This window comes from Marmota flaviventris, chromosome 7 (assembly GCF_047511675.1).
Source record: "Marmota flaviventris isolate mMarFla1 chromosome 7, mMarFla1.hap1, whole genome shotgun sequence".
Lineage (NCBI taxonomy): Eukaryota > Metazoa > Chordata > Mammalia > Rodentia > Sciuridae > Marmota > Marmota flaviventris.
The window spans coordinates 2,950,827-2,966,257 of NC_092504.1; the positions used below are offsets into that span (position 1 = coordinate 2,950,827).

The 15,431-nt window shown below is 44.6% G+C and overlaps 1 protein-coding gene across 1 annotated transcript in view; it reads left to right on the forward strand.

The window, feature by feature from the left end:
• Positions 1 to 15,431, forward strand: part of Htt (huntingtin) — a 140,567-nt gene that overhangs the window by 70,352 nt on the left and 54,784 nt on the right. Inside the window, exons 28-35 of the mRNA XM_027939971.3 lie at positions 1,433 to 1,560; positions 3,188 to 3,298; positions 7,773 to 7,850; positions 8,308 to 8,531; positions 10,272 to 10,350; positions 10,485 to 10,646; positions 13,019 to 13,074; positions 13,892 to 14,040. Coding sequence (XP_027795772.3) covers positions 1,433 to 1,560; positions 3,188 to 3,298; positions 7,773 to 7,850; positions 8,308 to 8,531; positions 10,272 to 10,350; positions 10,485 to 10,646; positions 13,019 to 13,074; positions 13,892 to 14,040 — 987 coding nt within the window. The remainder of the gene's footprint in view (positions 1 to 1,432; positions 1,561 to 3,187; positions 3,299 to 7,772; positions 7,851 to 8,307; positions 8,532 to 10,271; positions 10,351 to 10,484; positions 10,647 to 13,018; positions 13,075 to 13,891; positions 14,041 to 15,431) is intronic.

Sequence of the window (15,431 nt, forward strand, 5' to 3'; positions counted from 1 at the left end):
CTACACCTGCAGGCAGCTGGCCAGGGCACAGGGCCTGCTCTCCTGTGTGTCCTCCCTTCTGCCCTCTCTTTGAAGGAAAGGGGTGCTCTGCAGATGAGGACTCCTGGTTTTCAGTGAGGGAGATAGCGTGAATGGCTGAGAATAGGGATGGGGAGACTGATTCTGCTATAGCAGGAATTCTGAAGCCAGAAATGGAACGTTCGAGTTTGGAAGCACTTAAGAGAGGCAGTGGGGAAAAAGTCATCTGAGTTGGAGGAACACAAAAAATTCACAGGTGTTAGAGGGACTTCTACAGATGAGGAAATGTCAGAACAGAAGCCCTGGAAGTTTGATGTGACTATACGTACTGAATTCCAACTGCCCTCGCTGCTCTTACTGGGGACCTTGTCAGGGATAAGGGAGGGCAGAGCAGGAGGTATCTGTTGTTTCTGCACCCAGCTCCAGCCACATGCTTCCCCCACCGCCTCTGTGTTCCGGAGTGGTCTCGTGATACGCACATACACACAGGAGTGGCTGATTCACATGTGCATTTATTACTTTATGTACTTACCTTGTTTTTTGGAGCATTTTCGGGTACACAATAGCATTGTTACTAACTGTAGTACCTGTATTGTTCAGTAGTAGGTCTCTTGAACTTATTCCTCTATCTAAAATGAAATTTATATCCTTTGACCAACATACTAAGGCTTCTAAAAAGATGTCCCCCCTTTTTTTTTGGCCTTCTGTCTTTTTTGTTCCATATTTTTAATTGTGCATTATAGTTGTACATAATGGTGAGATTCGTTGTTACATATTTGTATATGCACACAAAAAGATGCTCTTTTCTAAGGATTGACTCAAGTACACCAGAAAGATAGACCTTTTTAAAAGCTTCGGACTGCACATGTACACAACTATCAGCATGTAGTCATCTTGCTGATGAATTAAATGAATCAAGCGCTCCACGTCAGAAGTCCTTAAAACTGTAGTAGAGACAGTTGTATATGGCGCTTGACCCTTTAACATTAAGCATTAGTTTAATGATAATGTTTGTGCTCTTTATAGTTTTCAAAACATGTCAGCCTGTTTGATTGCATAAGGGGCTGATGACTGAGTTGCCTGGGGTTAGCCCTGTGTTCTCCAAGGAGCCTTATAGGTGGGAGGGCCCTGGATTGGCAGCAGCCGTGCAGCTGGCAGACCCATGCCTTACAAAGCAGGCAGCAGCAGCAGCAGCAGCAGCATAACATCAGTATCGCTCCTATTATTATTTTATGTTGTTTTTTTTTAGGTCTCAGGTTCTGCTTCTGTGTACTAGTCAGTTTCTCCTTATATCTTATTAACCAAAAAGTTCAAGGAAAGTTTTGAGAGTGTTTCTACTAGAATACATTTAAAAGTCTTTATTGTCAGTTGGTATTTTCCTTTTGGTCTGAATGTTTATTTTATGTTATTTTAGCCTCACGACAATCCGACACCTCAGGGCCTGTCACAGCAAGTAAATCCTCCTCCTTGGGGAGTTTCTACCATCTCCCTTCGTACCTCAAATTGCACGACGTCCTGAAAGCTACACATGCCAACTACAAGGTGTGGGCCTCTGTTGCTTGCTCAAATATGCATGCACCTGTGCGTGTTTCTGGTGACTGTTCATGTTCGTATTGTGATTTATGATAGCTTGGTAGCTTTATAAATATTTTGTGGTTTCACATTAGCAAAATGATCTTTCCTGGTTTGAGGCTGTTGCACCTGGGCTTTTCTAGACCTCCCCACACATTCAGATATACCAGGAGGATTCCTGGACTCAGCATGCAGGTGTACTCACAGCATAGGCTCGGCACAGTGGGGTCCTGAGGACACACAGCCGGGTTACAGGGCAAGTGGCCCTGACAGAGTGTAGAGGGATCCCTATGGAGGCTTCCTGTGCCCTGTCCCTCTGTGAGGCTCACTTGAAAGTGCAGCATTGTGCTGTCTGCCTAATGTGAAGCAGAGCTCCAAACAGAAGAAAAGCACCTGGTTTGTGTTGAGCAAAACCCAGGTGTTTCAGATGGTCAGTAGGCCATGCATACAGCTAGGAGACGTCACCAACTCTCCTCTCCTTGGCTCCTCCTGCAGCTCAAGGCACCTTCTCCCCTGTTCTGCATAGCTTGCCTGTCGTGCCCCCACCCCACCCCCCCTCTTTCTCAGCCCTGGTTCCTTTCCTTGATTCCTGTGTTTCCACAAGACTGCTGTTCCTCTGAACTCCTGGGGCTGCCACCTTTAGCCTTGTTCTGCTTAGAGGCTAGCTAGGTCTACTTGAGGGCTTGCTCCCTCCAGGTTCCTAGGCCCTTCCCTTTCCCCTTTCCACTTCTGGAGAGGAAGCATCGCTGTGCCAATTAGAGGGGACTTTCCTCCCTGAGCTCTTATCCTCACGTGACATCACCCCATTCCTCTTGTCCTCAGTGGTCTCATTGCTAGATGTCCCTTCCTTTCCCTGGCTTGTTGAAAGCCACTCAGGCTATCCCAGCAAGCATAGAAGGTAGATCCACTCTGTTTTCACTCTGAGTCTGTCTCCTGCCTCCTTTCTCTGCCTTTGCCCATCTTGGGTGGTTAGTTTTAATATCACTGGGCACATTCTCTTCTGTTATGTTTTTGCTAGTGTTTATTTTCATACGCAGTCCCCCTCACACCCTTGTTTTTTTATACATTATGTTTTTGGTCGTGACCCATCCTCTGAGTCTATAAAATAAGGAAATTACTGTGTAATTTAATTAAGCACAATCTTTTAGAAACTTAATTTACTCCAACACAGATTTAATATTTTGTGGTAGCCGAACTGAATAACTATATTTGAAATGGTTTCTGCCAGGGATCCCAATGAATATGGCATAGGTCTTTTGTACTTTATATTTCTTGATATGTATATATCAGATACTAGTTATGAGGGGCATTTAACAGTTTTTTTTCTCTTTACGACATAAGGTCAGGAATTGTTGCTTTCAGTAGTGTCAGCATAACTGGGAGAATAACAGTGTTTATGTAGCTATTTGAAAGAGTAGTTTCCTACCAAGGTTTTTGCCCAGTGCCAAAAGCAATAAGCACCTAGGTATCCTTGATTGGGAGTGTGAAGAACTGCATGCCAGGAACATCTCATGCAGAGGGCATTTGTGTCACTGTTACAGATAATCAGATTGCAGCCATGCCAGTAACCCTGTGCTCTCTCCTCTGCCTTACCAAGGTCACCTTGGATCTTCAGAACAGCACTGAGAAGTTTGGGGGGTTTCTGCGCTCAGCCCTGGATGTTCTTTCTCAGATTCTAGAGCTGGCGACACTGCAGGACATTGGGAAGGTCTGTGTCTCCTTTTTTCTCCTTGAGCTGTGGCTGATACTCCTGGTGTGTGCCCGTGGGCTGGGGCTTCTCAGGAAGAGGTCCAGTACTCCAGGCATGTCTAGGAAGCAGCAGCAGTGTGGAAGGACCTCTCCCTAACTCCACATCCTCATGTCAGGCTCCTGATCCCTCTGCTGTCCCAGATAGGATGTGCGGAGGATTTATGTTTGTTTTCAGCATGTTAGTTTGGTGCTGTATAATGGTTCAGACCCAGTTTATTCTAGAAAATTTGGCTTAAAAACGTGCTGATAAAATCCTTTATTTTCTGGGGCTGGGGCTGGGGCTCAGCGGTAGCACACTTGCCTAGCATGTGTGAGGCACTGGGTTCTATTCTCAGCACCACATATAAGTTTTTAAAAAAAGTAAAGGTCTATCAACAACTTAAAAATTAAAAAAAAAAAAAAATCCTTTCTTATTTGGCCAGGTGGAAAAGGGCAAGAATAGACTCAAGATAGTGTGTGACTGGTTTTCTGTACCTTAGGAAGAAGCAGAGCTGGGGGACACGTGTTCTTTGGGTTGGTTTTGTTTTGTTTGTTTGTTCTCATTTTCATTCTGGGGATTGAACCCAGGGGCACTTAACCCTTGACCACATCCCCAGCCCTTTTCATTTTTATTTTGAGAATGGGTCTCACTAAGTTGCTGAGGTTGTCCTTGAAATTGGGATCCTTCTGCTTTAGCCCCCCAAATCGCTGGGATCTCAGGCCTTCACTATGTGCCCAGTGTTCATGTTCTTTGGTTTCAAGTGCAATAATCCCCCTCCCTCCATACCACCAATTTATAATGAAAATGCTTAAGCATGTGGGAAAGTTATAGGGGTTCTGTGGTGAATACTTGAGTCATGGACCCAGAGTCTGTAGTTTTTGAACTTCTCTGGATCTGCTTCTTTGTATGTAGCAATCGTCCATAGAAACGTCATAGTGAATTCATGAAATGCTGCATTATCCCAAGATTCAAAGGTAAATAATTATCAGTTCACATTTTAATTAAGAGCGACATGAGTTGATCTTTATATTCCTAAAGTCAGGGCTACTATTCTGCATGTGTGGTAAAGGTGTATATAGAAACTTCTGTTCTGAAAATCATTGTGTTTGGGACAAGAAGAACTGGAGAATTCAGCATCTTTTCCTCCTCCCCGTGTCTTTCATATGAAGGTAGTTTTGCTCACCTCTACTTTCCTGTTTTTGTACATTTATCTTCCTTGCTGTTCCACAGAAGCCTCTATTATCTCCAGTTACAGCTTCTCCTAGGAGGTCCATTCTGTAAGGCTACAGTTTCCCTCCCTAGGCTTTCTAGTGAGGTAGGTGGGGAAGGAGCCTCTGAAGGTGGTTCTTGGCGATGGGCCTCACTGTTGTGAGGTTTCCTTTTCACTGACGTGTGATCTGGTCAGGGTTTGAAATCCATTCCTGCTGCACTATAATCCTGGGTTAGTTGCAAAGATACCATACTCTTGAGGCACCTGGTCAGCTTGAGATATGCAATGGCAGCCTAGGTTGTGACTGCTGAGGGAGAGGCAGCTGGAGCTTCCGCTGTGTGTGCCTGGGCCTGCGCTGACTGCCTGAGGGCAGGCGGCGCTCAGGGTGGCAGACCCCTGAGTGAGGCTTCAGATTTCTGTGAACTTGGCTTGTTATTAGAAGGCAAAGAGAGATTTTAGAGTAAACACAGGGTTGTTTCTTTTTGTTTTTCTAAATACCAACACTGGGAATGAAAAAAGTAATAGTAATTCCATGTCATTGACAAGTAACTTTTATTTTTCTTTCATCTTGACCTTGTTTATTCTGTCCTCCTCTTTATACATGATTGAAATTTAATGTGTGGTGGGTGCTTTGCATTATATATAATGCCCGTTTTCTCATGTAACTCCATATTGCTCTATGTCTTGTTTACTGTCTTTAAAATCTATACTACTTCCAAGCGTTTGATTGTCATGTGCCTTGATGTAAGAAACAGCACAACTTGTGTTTTTTTGTGGCTGGGTTTGTTGAGCTTCTTGGATTTGGGTTTTATAGTTTTCTAAGTTTGCAAAATTGGGGGCTATTATTTCTTCCAATATTGTTTTTGGACCACTACCCTCCCCCCATGACATTCTAATTACCTGCACATCTGGTTGCTTAAAGTTGTCCCTAGCTTACTGATGCTCCTTTCAGTATTGTACCTTTGATTTCTTCTAGCTTTTCTTCTATGATGTTTAATTTGCTTTAAATCCTGTTAAGTGTATGTTTCATCGTTAACTTTGTGGATTTTTTATCTCTAGAAGTTTGACTTGTGTCTCCCTATTTCTCTTTTGACTACTAAACATTTTGAATATAGTTGCAATAGTTTAATGTGCTTTGCTAATTCTCAAATCTTGTTTGTTATAGGTTGGTTTTGGTTGATTGAGTACTTTCCATTATAGACTGGCCTTTCCTGCCCTTTGCACGCCTGCTGATCTTTGACTAGTTGCCCGATATTGTGAATTTTACTGTTGGCGTGGGGTCTTTTTGTTTTTCCATAAGTCCTGTGAGGTTTGTTCTGGGATTCAGTTACATAGCATGGAAACGGTTGTCTCTGTTTCCAATCCAGTGCAAACTGGATTGGTCAGATGTTTTGGAGCTGTGCTTAATCTGTGCACTGATTATTCCCCTCTACCAGGAGAGGCTAGGACTTCCTGAGTGCTCCATAAAGGATGGGTTTTACCATCAGGCAGGTGAAAAGAGTGACCATTCCTGGTCCTTTGTGAGCCCTGACACTGTCTCTACTCCTGATGATTCTTTCTCGGACCTGCACTTGGGTAGTATCTTCACAAACAGGCACCGAGTGCTGGAGTCCTTCCTGTCGCCCTCCAGCCCCTGAGCTCCCCTGCTGAGCGCTGGATTCTTTGGTACCTCTCCCAGACCTCCAGAATCTGTCTGTATTGCTCTCTTCCTAGTACTCTGTCTTGTGGGTCATAGGGGACTTGGGTGTCCTTGGACTCTGGGTTTTGCCTTGTCTTGATTTTCTGGGCTTGGCTTTGTCCATCTTCCTCGTGGATGACCTGGGAATTCTCAAGGCATTGATCTGGGGCAATTGCAGGCTCACCTTGTTTGCCCCTCGTCTCAGCATTGCTGCCCCTCACGGCCTGATGTCCGTGTCTTGAAAACTGCAGCTCTAAATCTTTGATCTGGACTTTGTTTTTCAAACTTGTTTGTCTCAGGTAGGAATATGAGTCTACTTCCTCTCACCCTGTTCTGGCCAGAAAGGGGATATCTCTCTGTATTACATTAGATGTTAATGTCTGCAACAGGGTGCTGGTTCCTGTCACTCTGGAATTCCCAGGCCGGAAACAGCACCCATTTTCACTGTTTGCAGTGCCTGCTTCAGTTTCTTATGCCCACTAATCATTCCATACATATTTGCTAAGAAGGTCCTTGAGGACAAATTGCAACCCAAAAGCCTCTGGTTGTAATTCTTTCTGTTAGTGTTTATGAGATCCACTATGAGGCAGGAAAATTTAAAAGGGGCATATAACAGGTTCAATCCTGGAAAGTATAACCTTGAACATGAGCATATCAGAGTTTCTGAAAATACCTGACTTGTGTATTAGATACTAGCAGCACTCTGTTCCTTCTTTAAAAAAAAAAAAATATATATATATATATATCTTTATTTTATTTATTTATTTTTATGTGGTGCTGAGGATCAAACCCAGTGCCTCACAGGTACTAGATGAGTGCTCTACTGCTGAGCTACAACCCCAGCCCACTCTGTTGCTTCTTAATACAGAAAGTTCTGTCTCATAAATGCAGAGAGGCACTCCCGCCTGCTTGGTGCTGATTGATAGCAGCTGACAGGAATTGTGGCTCGAGGCTGATTGGGCAGCCAGGAAGCATGCTATTTTTTGGAACTGCAAGTCTGGATCCATGGTGTTCTTAGAGTCATTCTCCTCCGCCCTCTTGATTCTTCAGGAGGATTAGTACCTTAGGCCTCGTTTTTGATGGTAGAGTAGCTTGTGAGAAAGATGACAACACTCCGTTCCTTCTTTAAAAAAAAAAAAAAAGTATATATAATCAGTCATTTTAGTTATTTTGGCCAATTGCCATGAGATACTTTGAGATCTTATTTGTAGTAAATCACGTAGCAGTGTGCTCCAAGGTGCTATATTCAGCCAAATACATCCAGGCGCTCTGCAGATTTAGGGCTTCAACTCCTTTGCACTCTTCTGAATTCCAACCCTGGATGCAAAGTGGACAGCAGATACTCCATGTCTGTTCATTGAACACAGATGAATGGATGGATATATACGTGTGTGAAAGATTGATTTTCATGTTTCTACTTAGATTTCAGGACTTTTGACTGTTCAAGGTGATAAACTGAAAACTTCCCACTGATTTTCCTCTTGTGTTGACACAATTTAAATGGCAGCTGTGTGTGTCTTTGGTTTCTGTCTGCAAGTCACTTATTCTTTACCTGCTCTTTCCAGTGTGTGGAAGAGATCCTTGGATACCTGAAGTCCTGCTTTAGCCGAGAACCCACAATGGCGACTGTTTGTGTTCAGCAGGTGAGAGTGTCATTTCCTGTCTTTCTCAGTGGCCCTTCAGGCCCTGTGACCAAATACTACTTCTTCCTTAGAAGCTGGTGCAGGTGGCATGATCAGCAGGAAGGGCTGGGTGGTCTGAGCTGTCACTCTTTTGCTTGCTTATGGTGGGCCAGGAGGGCATCCTCCTCCCTCCTTAGGAAGATGTGAGTCACTGTGGGGAATGGAGGACTTTGAGCTGTGCTGGATCCCTTGCTGTCTTACGCTTGCCCTTGTCCCTGTGGGTTTCTGTTCAGAATGCCCAGTCTTGGAGCACAGGGAATTCCCAATGCTTAGGTGCCAGCAGCACTGCTCGGCGGTGGTCTCCCAAGGTACTGAATTTCAGAGTTTTTGTTGGATTTGCTGCTTGCGAGGAAGAGTTTTAACGTGTTGCTCATTCTGGATTGTGTCAAGTGTCAATGCTTCGTTTTTTTCACTCCAGCTGCTGAAGACTCTCTTTGGAACAAACCTAGCTTCCCAATTTGATGGCTTCTCCTCTAACCCCAGCAAATCTCAAGGCCGAGCACAGCGTCTTGGCTCCTCCAGCATGAGGCCAGGCTTGTATCATTACTGCTTCATGGCTCCCTACACCCACTTCACACAGGCCTTGGCAGACGCCAGCCTGAGGAACATGGTGCAGGCAGAGCAGGAGCATGACACCTCGGGGTAAGTCCTGGTGGGAATCTGTCACTGGTAGAAACACAAAAGATAAGCAATGAATACTTTTGAATAGGCATTTAAAAATAAAAGTAAGTAAGCCAGTGTCTCCTCACTGTTCACTGTGTTCCAAAAAGTCTAGAAAGTATGTCGATGCACAGATGAGTCATCTTTCTCTGCAAAGCAGCGCCTGGCCTAGCCCAAGGCTGGGAAGCAGGAGCCTGAGCAGGTGTCTGGGAAGCACCAGCTCAGCATTCCAGTGGTGCTCAGACCAGATTGGGACATACCTTGTCTTCACTCAAGAAAGCTCGTTCTGTTTTCTAGACTCATAAGTTATGTGATGTTTTCCTTTGCACGAGTGTGATGTGTGTGGTAGCACTTTGCCAGTTTGAGTGAGAGACCATTTAGCATGGCTCAGTGGTGTTGGTACTCAGAGGTGTTTAATGGTCATAGAAAAGTTTCAAATATGTTACTTTTGTGTTTTATAAACTGTTTTAGCTTTTTTTGTTGCTGTGACCAAAAGACCTGTTGAGAACAATTTTAAAGGAGGAAAAGTTCGTTTGGGGGCTCCCAGTTTCAGAGGTCTCAGTGCATAGATGGCTGACTCCATTCTTTGGGGCCTGACGTGAGGCAGAACATCCTGGTAGAGGAACACAGCTCAGGACATCACTACCATGAAGCAGAGAGGGACCTCTCCTCACCTTGGACAAAATAAAAGCCCCAAAAGTGACCCGCCTCCTTCGGCCACACAGAACCTGCCTACAGTCAGTACATATCAGGGGATTAATGCACCGATTAGGTTAAGACTCTTATAACCTGATCATTTCACCTCTAAACTTTTTGCATTATCTCACATGTGAGCTTTTGGGGGACACCTCATATTGAAACCATAATGTAAGCTTTCTGGTTGAAAATCTTATTTCACTTAAATTTACCCTTGTCTTTTCAATGCCTAGAATACAGAAGGTATTTCTTTTTTTTTAAGCTGTGCTACAGATTGGACCCAGGCCCTTGTACATGCTAGGCATGCATTCTGCCACAGAGCTACATCCTCAGCCCCGGGTATTTCTTAAGTTACCATAATTATCAGCCAGTATTTGAGTTGCTACTCTTGAATAGTACCAAAAATAGAATCCTTAATTTTTATTTGATAAATGTAGTGATCACACAGTCATGACTAAAATACTCTATTTAAGTGCTTTATGTAATCATGTGGGATGTAAGTAAGTGAGTGAATATGTGGCCAGGTGCACGTGTTGCTGTTGTTTTGTTTTTGAGATGGAGGGTTGCTGCATTGCTGAGGCTGGTCCTGGCCTCCTAGGCTCAAGGGGTCCTCCTGCCTCAGCCCTCTGAGTAGCTGGGATTACAGTGTACCACCGCGGCTGGTACTGTTACTGTCTCAATTTCAGATATATTTCTTTAAAAGAAAATAATATAATCAGTGTAAATATTATAAAGATTCCTCCCAAGAAGGTCAAGTGTTGTCTTCTAAATCACTGGTCACTTCTCTCAGGTCCTCCTGGAGTTTGGGCTGAGTGTGGGTTTCCTGGAGCAGAAGGCCTTCAGGTGGCACCTCGTGGCTGCCGGGCAGCTGTGACTCTGACTTGAGTCTCACTCTCTGCAACCCTTGCTGTTGCTGCATGGAGTGGCCACTTGGTTCTCCACACTATGACATGTTGGCATTTTGCCCAGTTGAAACTGGTTTTTAGTGAAGTGCATTCCTTGCTTCCCTCTTCTCCCATTTGGCAGATGGTTTGATGTACTCCAGAAAGTGTCCACTCAATTGAAGACAAACCTCACAAGCGTCACGAAGAACCGAGCAGATAAGGTAAATGGTGCCATAGCTGGTGACAGGCCGTGGACCCCTCCCGTGAACACAGGGTGCTCTGGTGCTAGAAACAACACCCAGGTTCACCGTCCAGAGGTTCTGGCTGAAGCTCACTGGATTTTCTTTTCTTACAGAATGCCATTCACAACCACATTCGTCTCTTCGAGCCTCTTGTTATTAAAGCTTTGAAGCAATACACCACAACGACATCTGTGCAATTACAGAGGCAGGTTTTGGATTTGTTGGCACAGCTGGTTCAGCTCCGGGTCAATTATTGTCTTCTGGATTCGGATCAGGTTTGTGGCTTTTGTCTCTTGTCCTCTATACAGATCTACCTGAATAAAGGTTACCCTAGAAAGATGCTAGCATCTATCTATCTTAGGGAAAAGTGAGGTTTGATTCCACCCCCAACACTAGTTGCTGCCTCCTGACTATTTCATGGATCCAGAGGCAGAAGGCCTGGGCCCTGGTAGGCCAAGCAAGAATGGGAACAAGCCCCAACTGCCCCAAGTCTACATTGAGCTCTAGTAGGATTAGCCTTTAAAAATCTGCCAGAGGTTTCCCCATCCATTTGCCTTCTCTCCTTCTGTCCAAAATAGCCCTGAATTTCAGTTACAAGATATAATGAAAATTCATTGTTTTGGTGAGCAGTTTTGCAAAATCCAGAGACTTTTCTTTTTAAATGCAGGTGTAGTTTTTTAGTTGTAGATGGACATAATACCTTTATTTTATTTATTTTTATGTGGTGCTGAGAATTGAAACTGGTGCCACACACTTGCTGTACCACCACTGAGCCACAACCTCAGCCCTTCAGAGGCTTTTTAAAAGTAAATTATCAATTATCATCTGCAGTTTTAAGCAATATAAAAAGTTGGCTTGTCCCCTTAGAAAGGAACATAATCTGCCCAGGCTAATAGCTGAGACCTGTGCCTGGATCCTCCAAGGGGGCTGTGTGGCCTGCAGCTGCTCTGTGGGCATGAATCTCAGGCTAGTTGTGTTCCTTGGTGATGCATGATCCAGACTCTTTCCAAGCAAGGCTCGTGCCAGTGCCTTCATTAAGGTTTAATTACCTTTAGGTCATCACGATTTGTTGTTGTAGGGCCCTGCTTGCCTATGCGAGGCAGGAAATGTTTTGAGGTAGAATTATCATAGTTCACCATTTCCTTTTAGACATAGGTATCTTTAGATCTTGTTCTCTGCTCCATTCACCTTATGGATCTGCTCCTGGGAGAAGCGAGGACACGCCTAATTGGGCCAGGCTAGTTTCTAATGAGAGGAGTCAGGCTGGAGCATAGCTTTTATGCTTCTTCTTTGATGAAAGCTACCTGGAGAAAATTGGCCCACCAGACATTCCCTTTGGGGAGCTTCATTCATTTCCTCACTTAGTTTCCTCTGACACTGAGGATGTGTGGGGAGAAGTGGGGACCGGGGAGGTAGGGATGGCGGCAGGTGTCGAAAGGGCAGGGAGGAGGGAAGCCAGGGCACCACTTTGGTGTGTTCTGCTCGGAGCATGTCTAAGACTGCCATTGATGCTTCCCTTCTGATTTCCCATTTCTGACTGGGCAGAGGTGGAAGCTTAGTTCTCATGTGTCAGTTATGGACTGCGGCTTCTTTGGGGGCTATCTTCAGTAGACAAGAAGTGAACAACTCCCCTTTTCACAGACTTGTTGGGCAGAGGACTTTGCGGCCTTGTCAGATTTTTTTCTGTAGTCATTCTATATGGATCCTCTTTTCAAAATAGAGTGATTTTTGTCACTCTCTTCTGTTACCCTAAAATCTTCCTCTGATACCTAAACACTGAGAAGGGACAGCCTACAGATTCTCAGCACCATGCTCTGCACGTACGCTGATGTTGCCTTAGCGCTTCACCTGTGCTCCCGCCACTGCCCCATGCCAGTAGAGCTCTTTGTCAGCCACCCTCCCCTGGTGGAGTTCTGCCTTTCTCTCCCCCCAGCTCTGGACTCCCATTTGTTCTGTTGGCTTTGGTCACATAGCGCCTTTGCTCCGGCACTTAGGTCTCAGTACAGGAACAGTTTCATGAACAAGAACAAGGTTGTGAAATCTAGTTCTTAGTGATTCCCTGAGCAGCTGCTGAGTGTCTGTCCAGGGCTCTGAGGACAGAGAGTCCTGCCTTGTCTGTGGGAGCTTCCTGTCAGGGCGGAAGAGCTGGGACACCCACGCCACCTCTGCTCTTCAGGTGGGCTGCCCTCTTGGGGCTCGGCACTAGACTTCATTGAGCACGGGTAAGAGGAAGATTTGGGGCATTATATTACAGGGAACCCCTTTTGCTTGCTGGGTTTGCCATTCACTGGAGCACACAGTCCTCTGATGTGATTTAGGGTAAAGTTGGCATCGCCTTGGAATTCATCATTTGTTTTCCCAGTGAGGTTTGGCTCGTTCAGTGAGCTTGTCTCTGAAGGGATTCCTGGAAATGTTCTGTAGTTACGAACAGGTTTGTCTGCTGTCAGGAAACTTGTTCAAAAAAATTTTTTTAGTTGTTGATAGACCTTTATTTTTTTTTAAAATTTATTTATATGTGGTGCTCACACATTCCAGGCAAGTGCGCTACCACCGCGCCACAGCTCCAGCCTCATCAGAATTTATACAGATAACATGGTTTTCTATATTAATCCTGTTATTGATGTGAAGCTTGTGTTCCTGCCCTTAGGTGTTCATTGGATTTGTCCTGAAGCAGTTTGAGTACATTGAAGTGGGCCAGTTCAGGTAAGGAGCATGTTGTCATTTAGAGTCCTGTCCTGGCTGTGTGGGCTGCAGTGCTGTTAGACATCCTGCTGGGCTTTGTCTGAGCAACATGCAGTGCGTTTTCATTTCTCTTAAGACTTAAGACAGACCTTCTCATGACTGCTAGAAGTTCTGCACCTGGTCGTCACACATGCTATTGGTTTCGTTTCACATTTCAAGGGTTTGCTGATGGCGACAGTTGCTCATTTCTGACTGACGGAGCCCGTCTTTTCTAACCGTAGACCAGCATCTCTGGGGCAGTTGTACTGCGTGTCAGGACGCGTGCTCCTTCCAGTGGCTGCAGCTTTCCTGCTCCAGGCATTAGGCTGTATCACACCTGCCATGCCTGTTAAGGTTTGTGGGCATGAGCACTGAAAAATAAAGCTCTTTAGTTTCTGGAGCACTTCTTAAGTAGACTTTTGAATAAAATGTTGAAGGAGAGTGTTCCAAGAGTCACTGAGGTCTGGAGCCCCACGTCTTGTCCTTATGATGTGATACCTTGACTATGGTTTTGGGCAGAATACTTTTCCTCCTTCAAGTCTGAGGTGCTTCACGAGTGAAGGGGCAGGTGGAGAACCAGGTCATCCATGCTGCCAGGTGCCCTCTACCTGCTCCTGCTTCACCCTCCTGGCCATCAAGCTCTCTGTGCATGGGAAGGATCAACAAGGTTGCGGAGGCTGTTTAGCTCAGTGTGTGCCTTGTCTCTCAAGGCTGAATCTTGAGTTATTTTGTATTGTTTATATTGATCATGTATCTTAATTTTGCTAAGAAATGTCTAAATGGATGTTTTTGTTTCCAGGGAATCAGAGGCAATTATTCCAAACATCTTTTTCTTCCTGGTGTTACTGTCTTACGAACGCTATCATTCAAAACAGATCATTGGAATTCCTAAAATCATTCAACTCTGTGATGGCATCATGGCCAGTGGCAGGAAGGCTGTGACACATGGTAACAGGCCACACCTTTCCCTGTCTTCAAGTGTCGTGACATGCCCGACAGTGTTAGTCTTCTTCCACCACTTGGAGCTGTGTGAATGCCAGCTCTGCTGCATGGGCCCTGTGTTTGAGCGCTTGTGGGCGGTGTGTACATGCGTGTGCAGGTGACAAGTGCTCACAGAGGAGCGGGTACATTCTTGAGTCTTAGGAGTCCAGAATATACTTGTTGGGTAAACATGAGAAATAGTAAGATCATAAAACAGTCTGAATGTAAATGCTCCTGTTTATCCATATAAAACAAAATTTTTTTACATATTTTTAAAATTGTAATTGGACACAATACTTTTTTTTTTTTTTTTTTTTAATGTGGTGCTGAGGATCGAACCCACTGCCTCACACATGCAAGCAAGTGCTTTATCACTGAGTCATACCCGCAGCCCTCTGTAGGTTTTTGACCTTTGATGGGATATATTTAAGGATGCTTGCAGACCACTAGATGCAAAATACTGTTACCACATCCAGTATTCTCCCCCTGCAGCATCTGCAGGAGAGTGCAGACAAGCGGTGCTGAGAGGCAGATCTGGGCTGCCTTCTCAGGCTCCACATTAATCCAAAGGGCTGGGACATGGCCTCTCAAAGGTTTCAATTCAAGTCTCAGCAAAACACAGATTATTAAAGGCATGGCATTTGGGTCACTGGGTTTAGTTGAACATTCAAATGTCAGATATAGGGAACTAATATTTTCTTAGTTTCTTGGACTTGGAGGGTCTTTGGGCAGAGAATCAGAGTCAGCAGGCAGCTTAAACCTGTACTTTGTACAGGGATGCTTGTTTCCCTGGAGGAAGTCAGTAAGTGTGTCCATGTGTGCATGTCTTTGGGGTGTGTGTGTGTGTGTGTGTGTGCGCATGTCACTAAGAGTGTACTGTGTGCCAATTACAATAAATTACTTTATTTTTTTCCTATAGAATAATCAATTTAGTTTGGTTCCTTTTTCAGCCCAAGATAACTAGGGAACAAAATTTTTATCTAATGAGATAGTTTACATAGAAGATCTCATCATCTGATACTGTGACAATTCTGTAGGAAAAGTATTAATTATCTTTGTAGGCAAATCAACTAGATTATACACGAGACCAAGGCTATTACTAGTTTGGTTATTGGGAAAGCTCTTTTATTTTTTTGGTACTGGAGGTTGAACCATGGGTGCTCTGCTGCTGAGCTTTAGTGCTTTCTATTTTGAGACAGGGTCTTGCTGAATTACTGAGGCTGGCTTCGCACTTGAAATCTTCCTGCCTCAGCCTCCTGAGTAGCTGACATAACAGGTGCACGCCACTGCTTCCAAATGACTTTTCAATTTAAGCTCTCTTTTGTCAGAAGTGATGTTATATTAAAGGAACCCCCCCC